General features: G+C 41.6%; 1 protein-coding gene across 1 annotated transcript; it reads right to left on the bottom strand.

Annotated features, from left to right (window-relative positions):
* Positions 1–5,365: 5,365 nt before the first annotated feature.
* On the bottom strand, positions 5,366–9,680 carry CXCR4 (C-X-C motif chemokine receptor 4). Its single transcript, XM_072122243.1, has 2 exons — positions 9,578–9,680; positions 5,366–7,474 (listed from the first exon to the last, which is right to left on the bottom strand). The coding sequence occupies exons 1-2, from the start codon at positions 9,584–9,586 to the stop codon at positions 6,410–6,412; spliced, it is 1,074 nt and encodes a 357-aa protein (XP_071978344.1). The 5' UTR covers positions 9,587–9,680; the 3' UTR covers positions 5,366–6,409.
* Positions 9,681–12,898: the final 3,218 nt, after the last annotated feature.

Here is a 12,898-nt window from a genome sequence, read left to right as displayed (position 1 = left end):
GTGACTGACTCAGCCAATCACTGGTTACTACAGGAGCCTGTAAATACCCGTGAGCTTAGCTCTGGAGCCAGTGATTGGCTGAAGTGGTCACATGACCTTGCTAGGAAATCATCATTGGATGTCAGGGTAGAGAGACTAATGAGGGATCGGGAAAGACCCTAATTAGAGTAGTGGCCGATCAGTGAGATACATAGTGCTTATATCACTAAAGTCCGAGCCCACGTGGTCATGTAAGCCGTGTCCGACCTCCTGGAGCAGTTTCTGGAATGGCCCTGCACCTCAACCCAATTTTCGTGGGAATTTCTGTCAAAAAAAGGAGGTTCTCAAAAAGTAGCCGTCCTCCTGGAGACTCGGCCCATGGGGATTGGGTCCTCCCAGGAAGAGCGCCCTCTGGTGGACACACCCTGGGAACAGCAGCTCTGGTTCACCACCAGTAGGACCAGGTCCCCCAGGCCTAATCAAGGCCCAAGGAGGATGGAAACTTTCTGAGAACCTCCTGGTCTTGACCGACAAGGTGCAAGTGCAGAAAAGACTCCAGGAGGTGGGGGATGTTTTCCAAGACCTTCTGGTTCGATTTGATCCAGAATAGAATTTTTTGTCTCTAGTTGTCACCCAGCTTTTCCATACACAGTTACAGCAACTTAAAGGATTTTTTTGACTTAACTCATAAGTTATATATTTTCAGTGCAGTTTTTGGAAGTTTTTCCCCTTGTTTCTTGGCGCAGTATTATAATCAGTTCCATGATGTGAATTCTTTAGTGATCCATTCATAGAAAGGGTGAATCCGCAGGTCACGGACCAAAGCCCTTGAATTCCTACATAACAGGGTATAAATCAGCGCAGCCCTGTCCCTGACCATACAACATGCCCATGAACATGAAGGATCCTTCTCTTTGTTGCAGTCCATGATTTATGTAAATGATGAGAGCGGACATTCTTCCCTCTCTTCTCCCCCAATCTATATGACGGTCATATGTGAGAACATTGAATAACTGCGGCCTCAAAAGAAAAATTTCCAGTTTCCTCCGACCATAGAATCCTATGTAATTGTATTTCTCTCTTAAAGGGGAAATCCATAATTGCACAATATATTTACTGCATTGCCCAAATCTACCTAAATATCGAGTCGTTTTTATTCTAAGCTAATTTTTATGATATTTTATTCTCACAGTTCTTTTATTTGTATCAGAAAGCAGTGCATTGTGGGATTTCACACAGATGATAATGTAAGACTGGTCAATAGATGTCACAAAAAACTCCTGGGTACCAAGGCCAAAGCTAAGGGAGGTGCAGGGGTGATGGATCTGAAGCCAGGCGATCTTTAAGATTGGTCTGGCATACAATTATTATTGCAAAAGATGTGGAAAGTTTTAGATCTATTTGCATTCACTGACAACAAGCGGAAATAGTCTCTCTACACTGATACATTGTAACAAACAGGCTCTATAATGTATCTTGCTCAATGATAAATGCATAGACTGAATACAATTGTAGCAAAGAATCAACTTTAGTAGATATACATTAGATCTGTTTTTTAGCTGTGTTCACATTCACTGACAGCAAGCAGAAATATTCTCTATGTGCTGAAGAAATATATATATATATTATATATTTAGCTCAAAGAGAACTTCATAGACTGAATACAATTGTAGCTGATACTTATTTGTAATTGGGGATACTTGGGATCTGGGTGGTTTTCTAGTGTCTAAATGTCCCCATTCGCTGACAGCAAGCAGAAATATTCTCTCTCTGCTGAATAAACATCTATTTTATATATTTAGCTAAAAGACAATTGCATAAACTGAGTACAATTGTAACTGATACTCATTTGTGAGTGGGGATAGATTGGATCTGTGTGGTTTTCTAGTGTCCTAATGTTCCTGTTCACTGACAGCAAGTAGAATTATCATCTCTATGATAGGACATTGTAACAAGCATCTATGAATGTAGATCAAAGAGAGCAAAAAAAACAAAATGCTCTAGAAGCCAAAACTTATGTGAATAAATTCAATTTGTAAAAGTTTCCAGTGTTTAAATGTACCCATTCACTGACAGCAAGCAAAACTATTCTCTGTTAGCTGATACATTGTAACAAACAGGCAGTATTTTGTATCTTGCTCAATGAGAAATGCATAGACTGGATTCAATTGTAGCTAAGAATCTGCTATAAGTCGATATATATTAGATCTGTTTTTCTTTTAGTTCTGTTCACATTCGCTGACAGCAAGCACAAATATTCTATTAAACAAACGTCTAAATTATATATTTAGTTCAAAGAGAACTTCACAGACTTCCTACTTACATTGATCCATTGTAACAAACTTCTTTGTTGTGCATTTAGGCCAATGAGAATTGCATAGACTGAATACAACTGTATCCAAATGTGTAATTCTATAGGTGGCAATGTATTACACGTGTGGCTTTCTAGTGTCTGTTACAGTGGGGTAACTAGAAGCTGATGGGCCCCAGTGCAAAGTCTGTGCCGGGCCCCCGACTATAATGTATGATTTATAGTAATAGTCTTCTCATATGGGAAAGTGACACCATAAGGGCCCCCTAAACCTCTTGGGCCCAGGTGCAATCGCAACCTCTGCACCGCCTATAGTTACACCCCTGATCTGTTCCTATTCACTGACAGCAAGCAGAAGTGCAGTCCGATATGGAAATAGCAGAATGCTTCATTATACACCGCCCATGATTTATATAGATTTGACAATCCCTTTAATATAAGGGGCAGGGGGAGCTTACATCTTGATGTACTGGTTATCCTCCCTCCCAGCTGCGCCCAGAGACCCCAGTACTGGTCTGACCGGACCCTATAATGCTAAACGATGGCTATAAAATCGGGTGCTGTGGGATCTTTACTCCGAGAATTGTGAAACTGAAGAAATTCCTGTTTTTCCCAATCTTCCCAAGGTCTTTAATCCTTCAGTGATGAGACTTCATATGCAAGTGGATCCCTTTGCATATGTAAACAGATATTAGCAAGTCCTTGTAGGGAGCAGCAATGATTAACCTGTTTAGTGCTAGACATAGATATACAGATAATTCCATAGATAAGACCCCGGGGGTCATCTGCATCAATAACTCCGAACACCATGATCAAATGTTCTGCTCTGGAGCAACATCAGTGGGACATATCTGCTGCTGCACCCATCTCTTATCCCATCCCTCTGTCCGAGGGAAAGCTGGGTGACTACTAATATGGCTTGGGAAATGGCTGCCACCTCTGTGCCCCTATAGCTAAACCTGTGCCCCATATTCATGAATTCCTTCCAGAATGTACCCAGCACCCTAGAGAAGCCATGACCACCCAGGCCTCACACTGCTGTGCTCTCGGCTCCCTGCATTGAGCTGCTCCTTAGTTCCTCCCTTCTGCTCTGAGTAACTGCTATAGTGTCCAACATGGGAAGGGACCGTGTAGCAGTCCAAATCACAGATAACAGAGCACAGCAGTGTGAGACGTTGAGTGAGAGAACCACCAGCCATGTTGGCATGTTTTTGGTTTTTTGGAGATAACCCCTGCTACATGTGTCTGGGATTTCTCCGCTGTGTGCATGTCTATGAGTGGATCAGGAGAGTCTGGTGTCTCATATGCATGGCTAGCCTCATATAAGGGGTTCTTAAGAAATTATTTCCATTGTCTCTGAATTTGGGGGATCAAGAAGATACATGTATCACACATACATTCTAGTGACATCAGTTAGCTGTGTGTAATACCCCAGTTCTCCTGCGGAGGTGCTGCAGAGAATGGAGCACTTGCTTTTCAGGGATGTCCCCTCTTACTCTGATATTAGAAGATTACCATTGGTCGGCATGAGGGTAAATATCCCGTCTCTGGAAACCTTCCTGACATATGTTAGGGGTATAAGATCCCCGGATAATCAATGTAAATGCGATTACCTCCTCATTTGTCACCATTACCTGCAGACCTATTAGTGGTTGTAGGATGGGTCTAGTCTAGACTTAGAGGTTAATGTTTTACTCTCCCCCATTATCCTAATGCTTCTAAGGGTTCTTATAGGTAAATTCGTTATCTCATTTAGACTTCATTAAGCAAATTAAGTAAATATTACAAAATCAGACAATTGGACTAAAAACTGAGGCACATGGAGCAGGGGAGGTAGTGATAAGAGGGCCACATGCACATCTCAGAGGTCTGAATAATGAGGTTCTGCAGCAGCGGAGGTGTGTGTGATGATGCAGTTGAGATGAGTATTATGGGGTTATAGAGCAGCTGAGGTGTGTATTATGAGGTTCTTCAGCAGCTGAGGTGTGTATTATGAGGTTCTGCAGCAGCTGAGATGTGGATTATGAGGTTCTGCAGCAGCTGAGGTGTATATTAAGAAGTTCTGCAGCAGCTGAGATGTGGATTATGAGGTTCTTCAGCAGCTGAGGTGTGTATTATGAGGTTCTTCAGCAGCTGAGGTGTGTATTATGAGGTTCTGCAGCAGCTGAGATGTGGATTATGAAGTTATTCAGCAGCTGGGTGTATATTAAGAAGTTCTGCAGCAGATGAGGTGTGCAATATGAGGTTCCGTAGAAGCTGACGTGTGTATGATGATGTTCTGCAGTGGCTCAGGTATATATAAGGGTCCTGGTACAGCTAAGGTTTGTATCATGAGGTTCTGCAACGGCGAAGGTGTGTATTATGATGTCCTGGAAGCTGATGGTGTGGTGTGTACAATGTGTATTATGATATTCTGCAGCAACTGAGGTGTGCATTATGATTTCCTGGTACAGCTGAGGTTTGCATTATGAAGTTCTGCAGCAGCTGAGGGTATGTATTAGGTTCTGCAGAAGCTGAGGTGTGTATTATGATGTTCTGCAGCAGCTGATGTGTGTATTAGATTCTGCAGAAGCTGAGGTATGTATTTTGATGTTCTGCAGCAGAAGCTGAGGTATGTATTATGAGGTGCTGCAGCAGCTGAGGTATGTATTATGAGGTGCTGCAGCAGCTGAGGTGTGTATTATGATGTCCTGGTACAGCTGAGGTTTGCATTATGATGTTCTGCAGCAGATGAGGGGTGTATTATGATGTCCTGGTACAGCTGAGGTTTGCATTATGATGTTCTGCAGCAGATGAGGGGTGTATTATGATGTCCTGGTACAGCTGAGGTTTGCATTATAATGTTCTGCAGCAGCTAAGGGTATGTATTAGGTTCAGCAGCTGAGGGTATGTATTAGGTTCTGCAGAAGCCGAGGTGTGTATTATGATGTTCTGCAGCAGCTGATGTGTGTATTATGAAGTACTCGACACGTGTAAAAAAAATGGTTGTTTCGAAAACAAAACCGCCATGTTTTCCTAATCCTATGAAGCCCCTGTAATATATCACATTGTAATAAAAGCAAATACAACGGTGAGTTCATTTCTTAAGAATTTATTAAGAAACACTCTGTACATGGTTCAGTATATGGCGTGTAAGGACGGCGATACTGAATCAGAAACATCAGAAGATCTAGGGTTAACAGTCATAACATATCGGATAAGTGCAATCACATACAACATGGCGCAGTCCATCCACGGTGGTCTCCTACATCAATAGGTCAGTCTAGAAGATACCAATGCATCTCATGTCATTGATGGAAGTAGACATCCAAGTGGTCCAATGCTATAGTTCCTGAGATCCATGAAATCAAGCTGGTTTATCCATGAGATATAGAAGGTTGAGGTCCCAAGATGCCACCAGATGAGGACCCTAATCCACTTTCTTATAGTTGGTGTCATCCTGATTTGGGTTTACCATATAGCACCATAGCTCATCCCTATAAGGACTTGTGGTGGGCTCTTGGATATGGTAGATGGTGTGGTCAGAGGTAGGACCTCCACTCTTTTGAGGACGCCCTTGTGAATTTGTGATATGTTATAATATAATACACACTGTCTATATTCTTCTACTCTACTTTATGGAACATAAAGTCAGATCCTACACAGATCCGGCACAGACCCCCGAAACCATTTACATCGAAACTTGACCCTACTACGAAATTGTCACTGGCTCTATCCCTTGTACTATGCCCTTATCCTACGTACACACTGAATAAATAGCACACAAGACAATCATGATGTATCTGTACATATATACAGATATGGGGGAGGGGACAATATGGGGGATTGGGGGATCACGTATTAACCATTCAGCTTTGTTCATGTTCAGTACAATACAGAGGTCTAGAAAATTGAAATGCTGGAAGGGTCCCTGTACAGAGACAATAAATTTGGTAGCGTAAAGGACAATTGTATAAAAGTTTATTGTGAACCAATCAATAGTCCTTAGGTCCGGCCTACAATAAAGATACAAAAAAACAAGGGGGAAAAATTGTATAAATAACTTGTATACCTCTCAGTCAATATGAAATATATATATACACATAATACAAGAAGGCAGTCCATGGTATCCAGGCTCTGTTAGCTGGAATGGAAACTGGAGGATTCGGACTCGGTTGAGACCGATGAAAGTCCGGCACGCTTTTTGGAAAGAATTTTTAAACTGGACCCTCTGCTGACGGACGTAAGGGCGTTTTGGGCAGAGGTCTTGAATTTGGCTCCAAGGAAGGCGTATAAGATGGGGTTGAGGCAGCAGTGGAAGAAGGCCAAGGCTTCTGTGATGGAGATCCACTTGTGGAGCATATTATCCATGTAACAATCGAATTTCAAGAGTCCCAGTAAACCAAAGGTGTCTATGGTCAGGCAGATGTAATACGGGAGCCAACAGGCAAAGAACGCCAAGATGAGGATCACAGTGGTCTTCAAAGCTTTGCGTTTTTGATGGCCCTTTGAATGGGACAACTTTGAAATGATGACACAATAACAAGTTAAGATGATGAGTCCGGGCAAGACAAGTCCAACTGTGATGTGGAGGAAGCGGAACCCAACAGTCCAGTTTTCTCGGTTTTCCACCGGGTAAATTCTGTCACAGACAAAGGTGCCTTCTATGTCTGACACACTGGCAAATACAAGGTCGGGAACAGTCAACAAGATAGCCGGGAGCCAAACCCCAGCATACACAATTCTCTCCGCTAAGAGCTTCCTAGATCCTTGGCTGTTGGTGGCATGGACAATCGCCAAGTAGCGATCCAAGCTGATGAAGGCCAAGATTAAGACGCTGCTGTAGAGGTTGACTGTGTAAATAACGTGGACGGCTTTACACAAGAATTCTTTGAAGTACCAACCAATGGCGGCATCCACCGACCAAAACGGGAGCGTGAACACAAAGAGCAGGTCAGCCACGGAGAGATGCAGCCTGTACTTGTCAGTCATGGTTCTGGACTTCTTCTGATAGCCCATGACCAACACCACCAGTCCATTGCCGATAATTCCAAGGAGGAAGATGAAGGAGTAGACAGTGGGAAGGAATATTCGGTTGAAGTCGTTGTTCTCCTGGGTAAAGCATGGTCCCAGAAGATCCAAAAAATCTTCAGTGCCATTGGAATCTGTATTATTATCATCCAAGAAATCTATCGACCCGGAGAACTGTAACAAAAGACAAAAATAAGTTATTACGAGCTTTAAAACAAAAACTGAGAATAAGCTGCAAAATCCCCTATGAGTACGAGGTGGAAGGTGACACATTTGGGACGCTTTGCACGATTTAGAGGTAGACACTCTCCTACTATGACTTCCTAGTCTCTTGTGTCATTGGGTGCACAATATTTGTATATAGGAGTTCACAGAAGGTTCCTCCCGTGCTGCAGCTGACAAGGTTTGTTTCCAAAATCCTAAGACAAACACATCAGCATTTAACGTTCAGCTGGCAGATGGCGAGTGATGGACACGGACCCAACTGTGCAGCAAGTGCCGACAGCTTCAGGACACAAGACCAGGCAAAGGAAACAAATGGGCACGGAGCAATAAGGAGATCGTTCTACTGCAACAACAGGTTATCAAGACACTGGAAACCAAATGGACAATTATATGGCAACTAAAATATATAGTAACTATTAGGAAATAATCACTTTTAAAGATACCGTTTTGTGCAATTTGGGGTAGCAGTTGTGCAGCTAGCTGACAAGATAAATGCAGTGGCGCCCTCTAGCTGAAGAATACGGAATCTCTATATATCACTTGTACAAATCTCCCCACTCCAAACTGACACATTGGGGCACATTTACCAAGAGTGTAGGAAACTGCACTAAAAGTGCTCTGCCCGTGTATAACGCTGGGTGCGCCAGATTCATTTAGAACGTGCGCCAAAAATCATGAATCTGGGCTTACCTATACTGGCCCAACAGAGTTCATCAACTATTTAGTGGTGCACCTTTAACATAGGGCGCACAACAGACTTTGCATGTTAAATCTGGCGCACAGTCCGACTGAGCACTGGGCGCCCCCTAATATGTGTCACATGGAGGCAGCGCAGCTGCACCACAATAGGGTCGCGTGCGACACAATAGCAGCGCGGACACTTCTTAAATACCTGTGCAAGGAGTTTACACTAGAAAAAACGTGCAAAATCCGACAGAAAACAGACACAGGTCCCTTAGTAAATGTGCCCCAATATTTCTCTTTGTATTTCATATATATTACATTCTGTTGTCTATAATTGAAATATTTAGCGATTATTTATCCATGATCAATTATTATCAGATTAACATTTGCAATAATTAATTGAAAATAAGTATTTAGTAATAAAGACCCCAGAGTTGATCCAATATTTTGCCGAATCTTATGGATCACTTTATTGTAGTACATGACAGCGGGGCGATATCGGGCAGATCACTCCTGTGTCCCCCAGCACCACCAATTTGTAAATTTATTGCAAAATACTTAAAAAAAGGGAAGTGTATTACACAAAATAACAATGTAAAGGCTGTGTCTTAAAGGCAAAGCGGGATTTTTTAAAAGTTGAGTAACGGTTCAATGCTATATTAGCAAGAGGGTCAGACTGGTCAAGAATTGAGTGGACTGTGGGGTAATTGCCACCTGATATGGACTGGACACTGTGGTCACTGGGTAGTATATGGACCAGTTCTATTATGGGTCTGACTCTCAGCAAGTCCATAGTCACCCTGCCCTATAGGCTAGCAGGTTATCTGGATAAAACCCATTCTCTCAACTGTGTTCCTAAATTATTTGGTAATTTCCAAAAATGCAAATATTGTATCAGATCACAGAACTTTCTCATGAACCTCATGCACCAGGGACTTAATGCTTCCCTATTTCCCTAACTAACCAAATGCTAGAACAAATATCTCCAAAATCACTGGAAGTATCAGGCTAGGTAGTAAGTAGTACCTACCTGATCCCCACCACCAACGCTCACCAAACAACCAGACACCAGCTAATAAAACCATATCGGACTGATATATCTATGTCTACAGTCTCTGAGATTATTGTTACATAGTATTTGTGGTCTTATGGTAACATTATAGTATTTCCATCAGGGCTCTAGATTTCTAAGTTTACAAAGTTGCAAAAACAAAATAAAACTTGCAACAATTTACAGCTAAATATAATTGTGCTAAAAACAGGGAAATATTATAACTGCAGAAAGTTTGTAAAATACTGATGAAGTGCCCAGAAAAGTCCCCCTCTTCTGGATCAGAAAGTGAAGAGCCAGTGTAGTCGTGCACTTACCAGCTCCATGTCTGCTTGTCCCTCTGGTTCCAGGTTGCTGCAGGCTGTGGCTCTCAGTGAGTCCTGGGTGCGCACAGAGTGACTATAGGATGCAGGCAGCAGCTCTATATATAGGTGCCCACCCCTCAGCCTCCCCTCCAATGCCCGAAGTCCTGTGTGCACTGACAATGGCTGCTCAGCACCTCCTGTTGTTTATCCTGCAGCTGGCAGGGGCTTTGTGTCTCAGATAAGCATCTGCAGAAAACATCAGCTACAAGAAGAAGTAATGTCACTGTCCTGCACAAGACTGACACAGCACGAGGGGGTCCTGCACTCGGGGGGCTCTGTATAAGGGAATCCAGTATATGTATACAGGGAAAGGGGGTCCTACACTAAGGGGGCTCCATTGTATGTATATAAGGAAAGGGGGCCCTGCACTCGGGGGGCTCTGTGTATAAGGGGCTCCAACATATGTATATATAGAAGAAAGGGAGTCCTGCACTAAGGGGGCTCGAGCCTCCAGTATATGTATCTGTAATCTTCTATCTCAAATATATTTATTTATCATATATTTCCTATGTATTCTCTCATCTATCTGATCTATCTGTATACTTTCTATTCATTATATCTATCTATCATCTTATATCTATCTCTCAGCTATCTGATTTATCTGTATACTATCTATATTTCATATCTATCTCCTATCTATCTATCTCATATCTATCTATCTATCTATCTATCTATCCCATACCTATATCTATCTATCTATCTATCTATCTATCTATCTATCTATCTATCTATCTATCTATCTATATATCTCCTATCTATCTCATATATATCTATTATCTTTCTATCATCTATCTATCTATCTATCTATCTATCTATCTATCTATCTATCTATCTATCTATATATCATCTATCTATCTATCTATCTATCTATCTCATATCTATCTCCTATCTATCTATCTATCTATCTATCTATCTATCTATCTCCTATCTATCTATCTATCTTATATCTATCTATCTATCTATCTATCTATCTATCTATCTATCTATCTATCTATCTCCTATCTATCTATCTATCTATCTATCTATCTATCTATCTATCTCATAACTAATATCTATCTCTCACCTTTCTATTATATATACTTCACGTCTATCTATAATAATCAGACATGGCAGATTGCACTGGAATCCAAAAGGAAAGCAACATTTCTTTGTCTCTGTATAAAAAATGGGGAATACAAGTGTTGAGCTTAATATAAGGGTCAATGATAGACCCCATTATAAGGTGTCCACCATGTCTAGAACCATCTGTGTCCCCATCCTATGAATGCATCAAATAGTCCCAAAGTGTATATATATATATTTATGTATATTCTAAAATAACAAAACCAACCAATATTATGTATGACACTTTGAATTAGTTGTTTAAATTTATGTTTTGTTTTTTTTTTAAATATATTTTTATTATTACAGGAGATGTGATTTATTTTTTATGTGTTGGTAACGTGACATAGATAATGATGGGGGTTAAAAAAAAATGCTGAAGATATTTGCTTCTATTCCACTGAGATGAGGCGAGGAAGGTAAATGGAAGATTGCAGGTAACAAAAAAAAAAAATCATCCATTTTGAGGTTATTATTGTGTGACCGCCCCTCCCCCAATACACGGTAGTAGCGGTGGGGGCTCCTATGTGATGACTGAATATAGACACATCCCTGCTGTCTCCTGTCTATGCTGCTGACACTTGTGTTATTGAAGATTATTGTAGGGTTGTGATTATGGTGCCTTTAGTATTGTGCTCCTGTAGAGGTGTGAGAAGGGGGGATGCTCTGCAGGCAGAGTATCTATTCTATGTGTATTTCATGTTAATATCCGCAGAGTGAAACTGTTGTATGTAAAAAAAGGGAGAGGTAGGTATAATGGGAGCTTGTGCCAGGGCACCTGTGTGGCATTGACATGTAAATGAGACATTATATTCGGGCAGGAAGGGAGGGCGCAGTATCGCTGGCACACTTTATGCTGATGCCTAATACACAAAGTCATTTGTAGCTGTGGATTTAGGATTATAGGGTGGAAATGAACAAATATGTGTAATGTAGGGGCAGTGCCCTATTCTGTGGAGCTGTAATGTGGGGGTACTGCCTGCGCCCCATTATTGTCCACTCCACCTGCAGTTTAAACTAGTTTTGGTTTCAATTTATGGGGCTACATTGTTTCCAGTCCTTGTCAAATGTTGGGGTGTCAGTCTGATTTACTACTCCTAATTCTTGGGGTAACAGTCATCTATGGCAGACCGGTGCTCATTGTAACAGTCTCACCTGTATCACACATGTAATCCATCAGGTAACAGTCTCACCTGTATCACACATGTAATCCATCAGGTAACAGTCTCACCTGTATCACACATGTAATCCATCAGGTTATAGTCTCCCCTGTATCACACATGTAATCCATCAGGTAACAGTCTCACCTGTATCACACATGTAATCCATCAGGTAACAGTCTCACCTGTATCACACATGTAATCCATCAGGTAACAGTCTCACCTGTATCACACATGTAATCCATCAGGTTATAGTCTCACCTGTATCACACATGTAATCCATCAGGTAACAGTCTCACCTGTATCACACATGTAATCCATCAAGTTATAGTCTCCCCTGTATCACACATGTAATCCATCAGGTAACAGTCTCACCTGTATCACACATGTAATCCATCAGGTAATAGTCTCACCTGTATCACACATGTAATCCATCAGGTTATAGTCGCACCTGTATCACACATGTAATCCATCAGGTAACAGTCTCACCTGTATCACACATGTAATCCATCAGGTAACAGTCTCACCTGTATCACACATGTAATCCATCAGGTAACAGTCTCACCTGTATCACACATGTAATCCATCAGGTAACAGTCTCACCTGTATCACACATGTAATCCATCAGGTTATAGTCTCACCTGTATCACACATGTAATCCATCAGGTAACAGTCTCACCTGTATCACACATGTAATCCATCAGGTAACAGTCTCACCTGTATCACACATGTAATCCATCAGGTAACAGTCTCACCTGTATCACACATGTAATCCATCAGGTAACAGTCTCACCTGTATCACACATGTAATCCATCAGGTAATAGTCTCACCTGTATCACACATGTAATCCATCAGGTAACAGTCTCCCCTGTATCACACATGTAATCCATCAGGTAACAGTCTCACCTGTATCACACATGTAATCCATCAGGTAACAGTCTCACCTGTATCACACATGTAATCCATCAGGTAATAGTCTCACCTGTATCACACATGTAATCCATCAGGTAA

Source organism: Engystomops pustulosus, chromosome 8 (assembly GCF_040894005.1).
Source record: "Engystomops pustulosus chromosome 8, aEngPut4.maternal, whole genome shotgun sequence".
Lineage (NCBI taxonomy): Eukaryota > Metazoa > Chordata > Amphibia > Anura > Leptodactylidae > Engystomops > Engystomops pustulosus.
The sequence above is the reverse complement of the archived record's forward strand: the minus strand, read 5'-3'. Positions and strand labels throughout refer to the sequence as shown.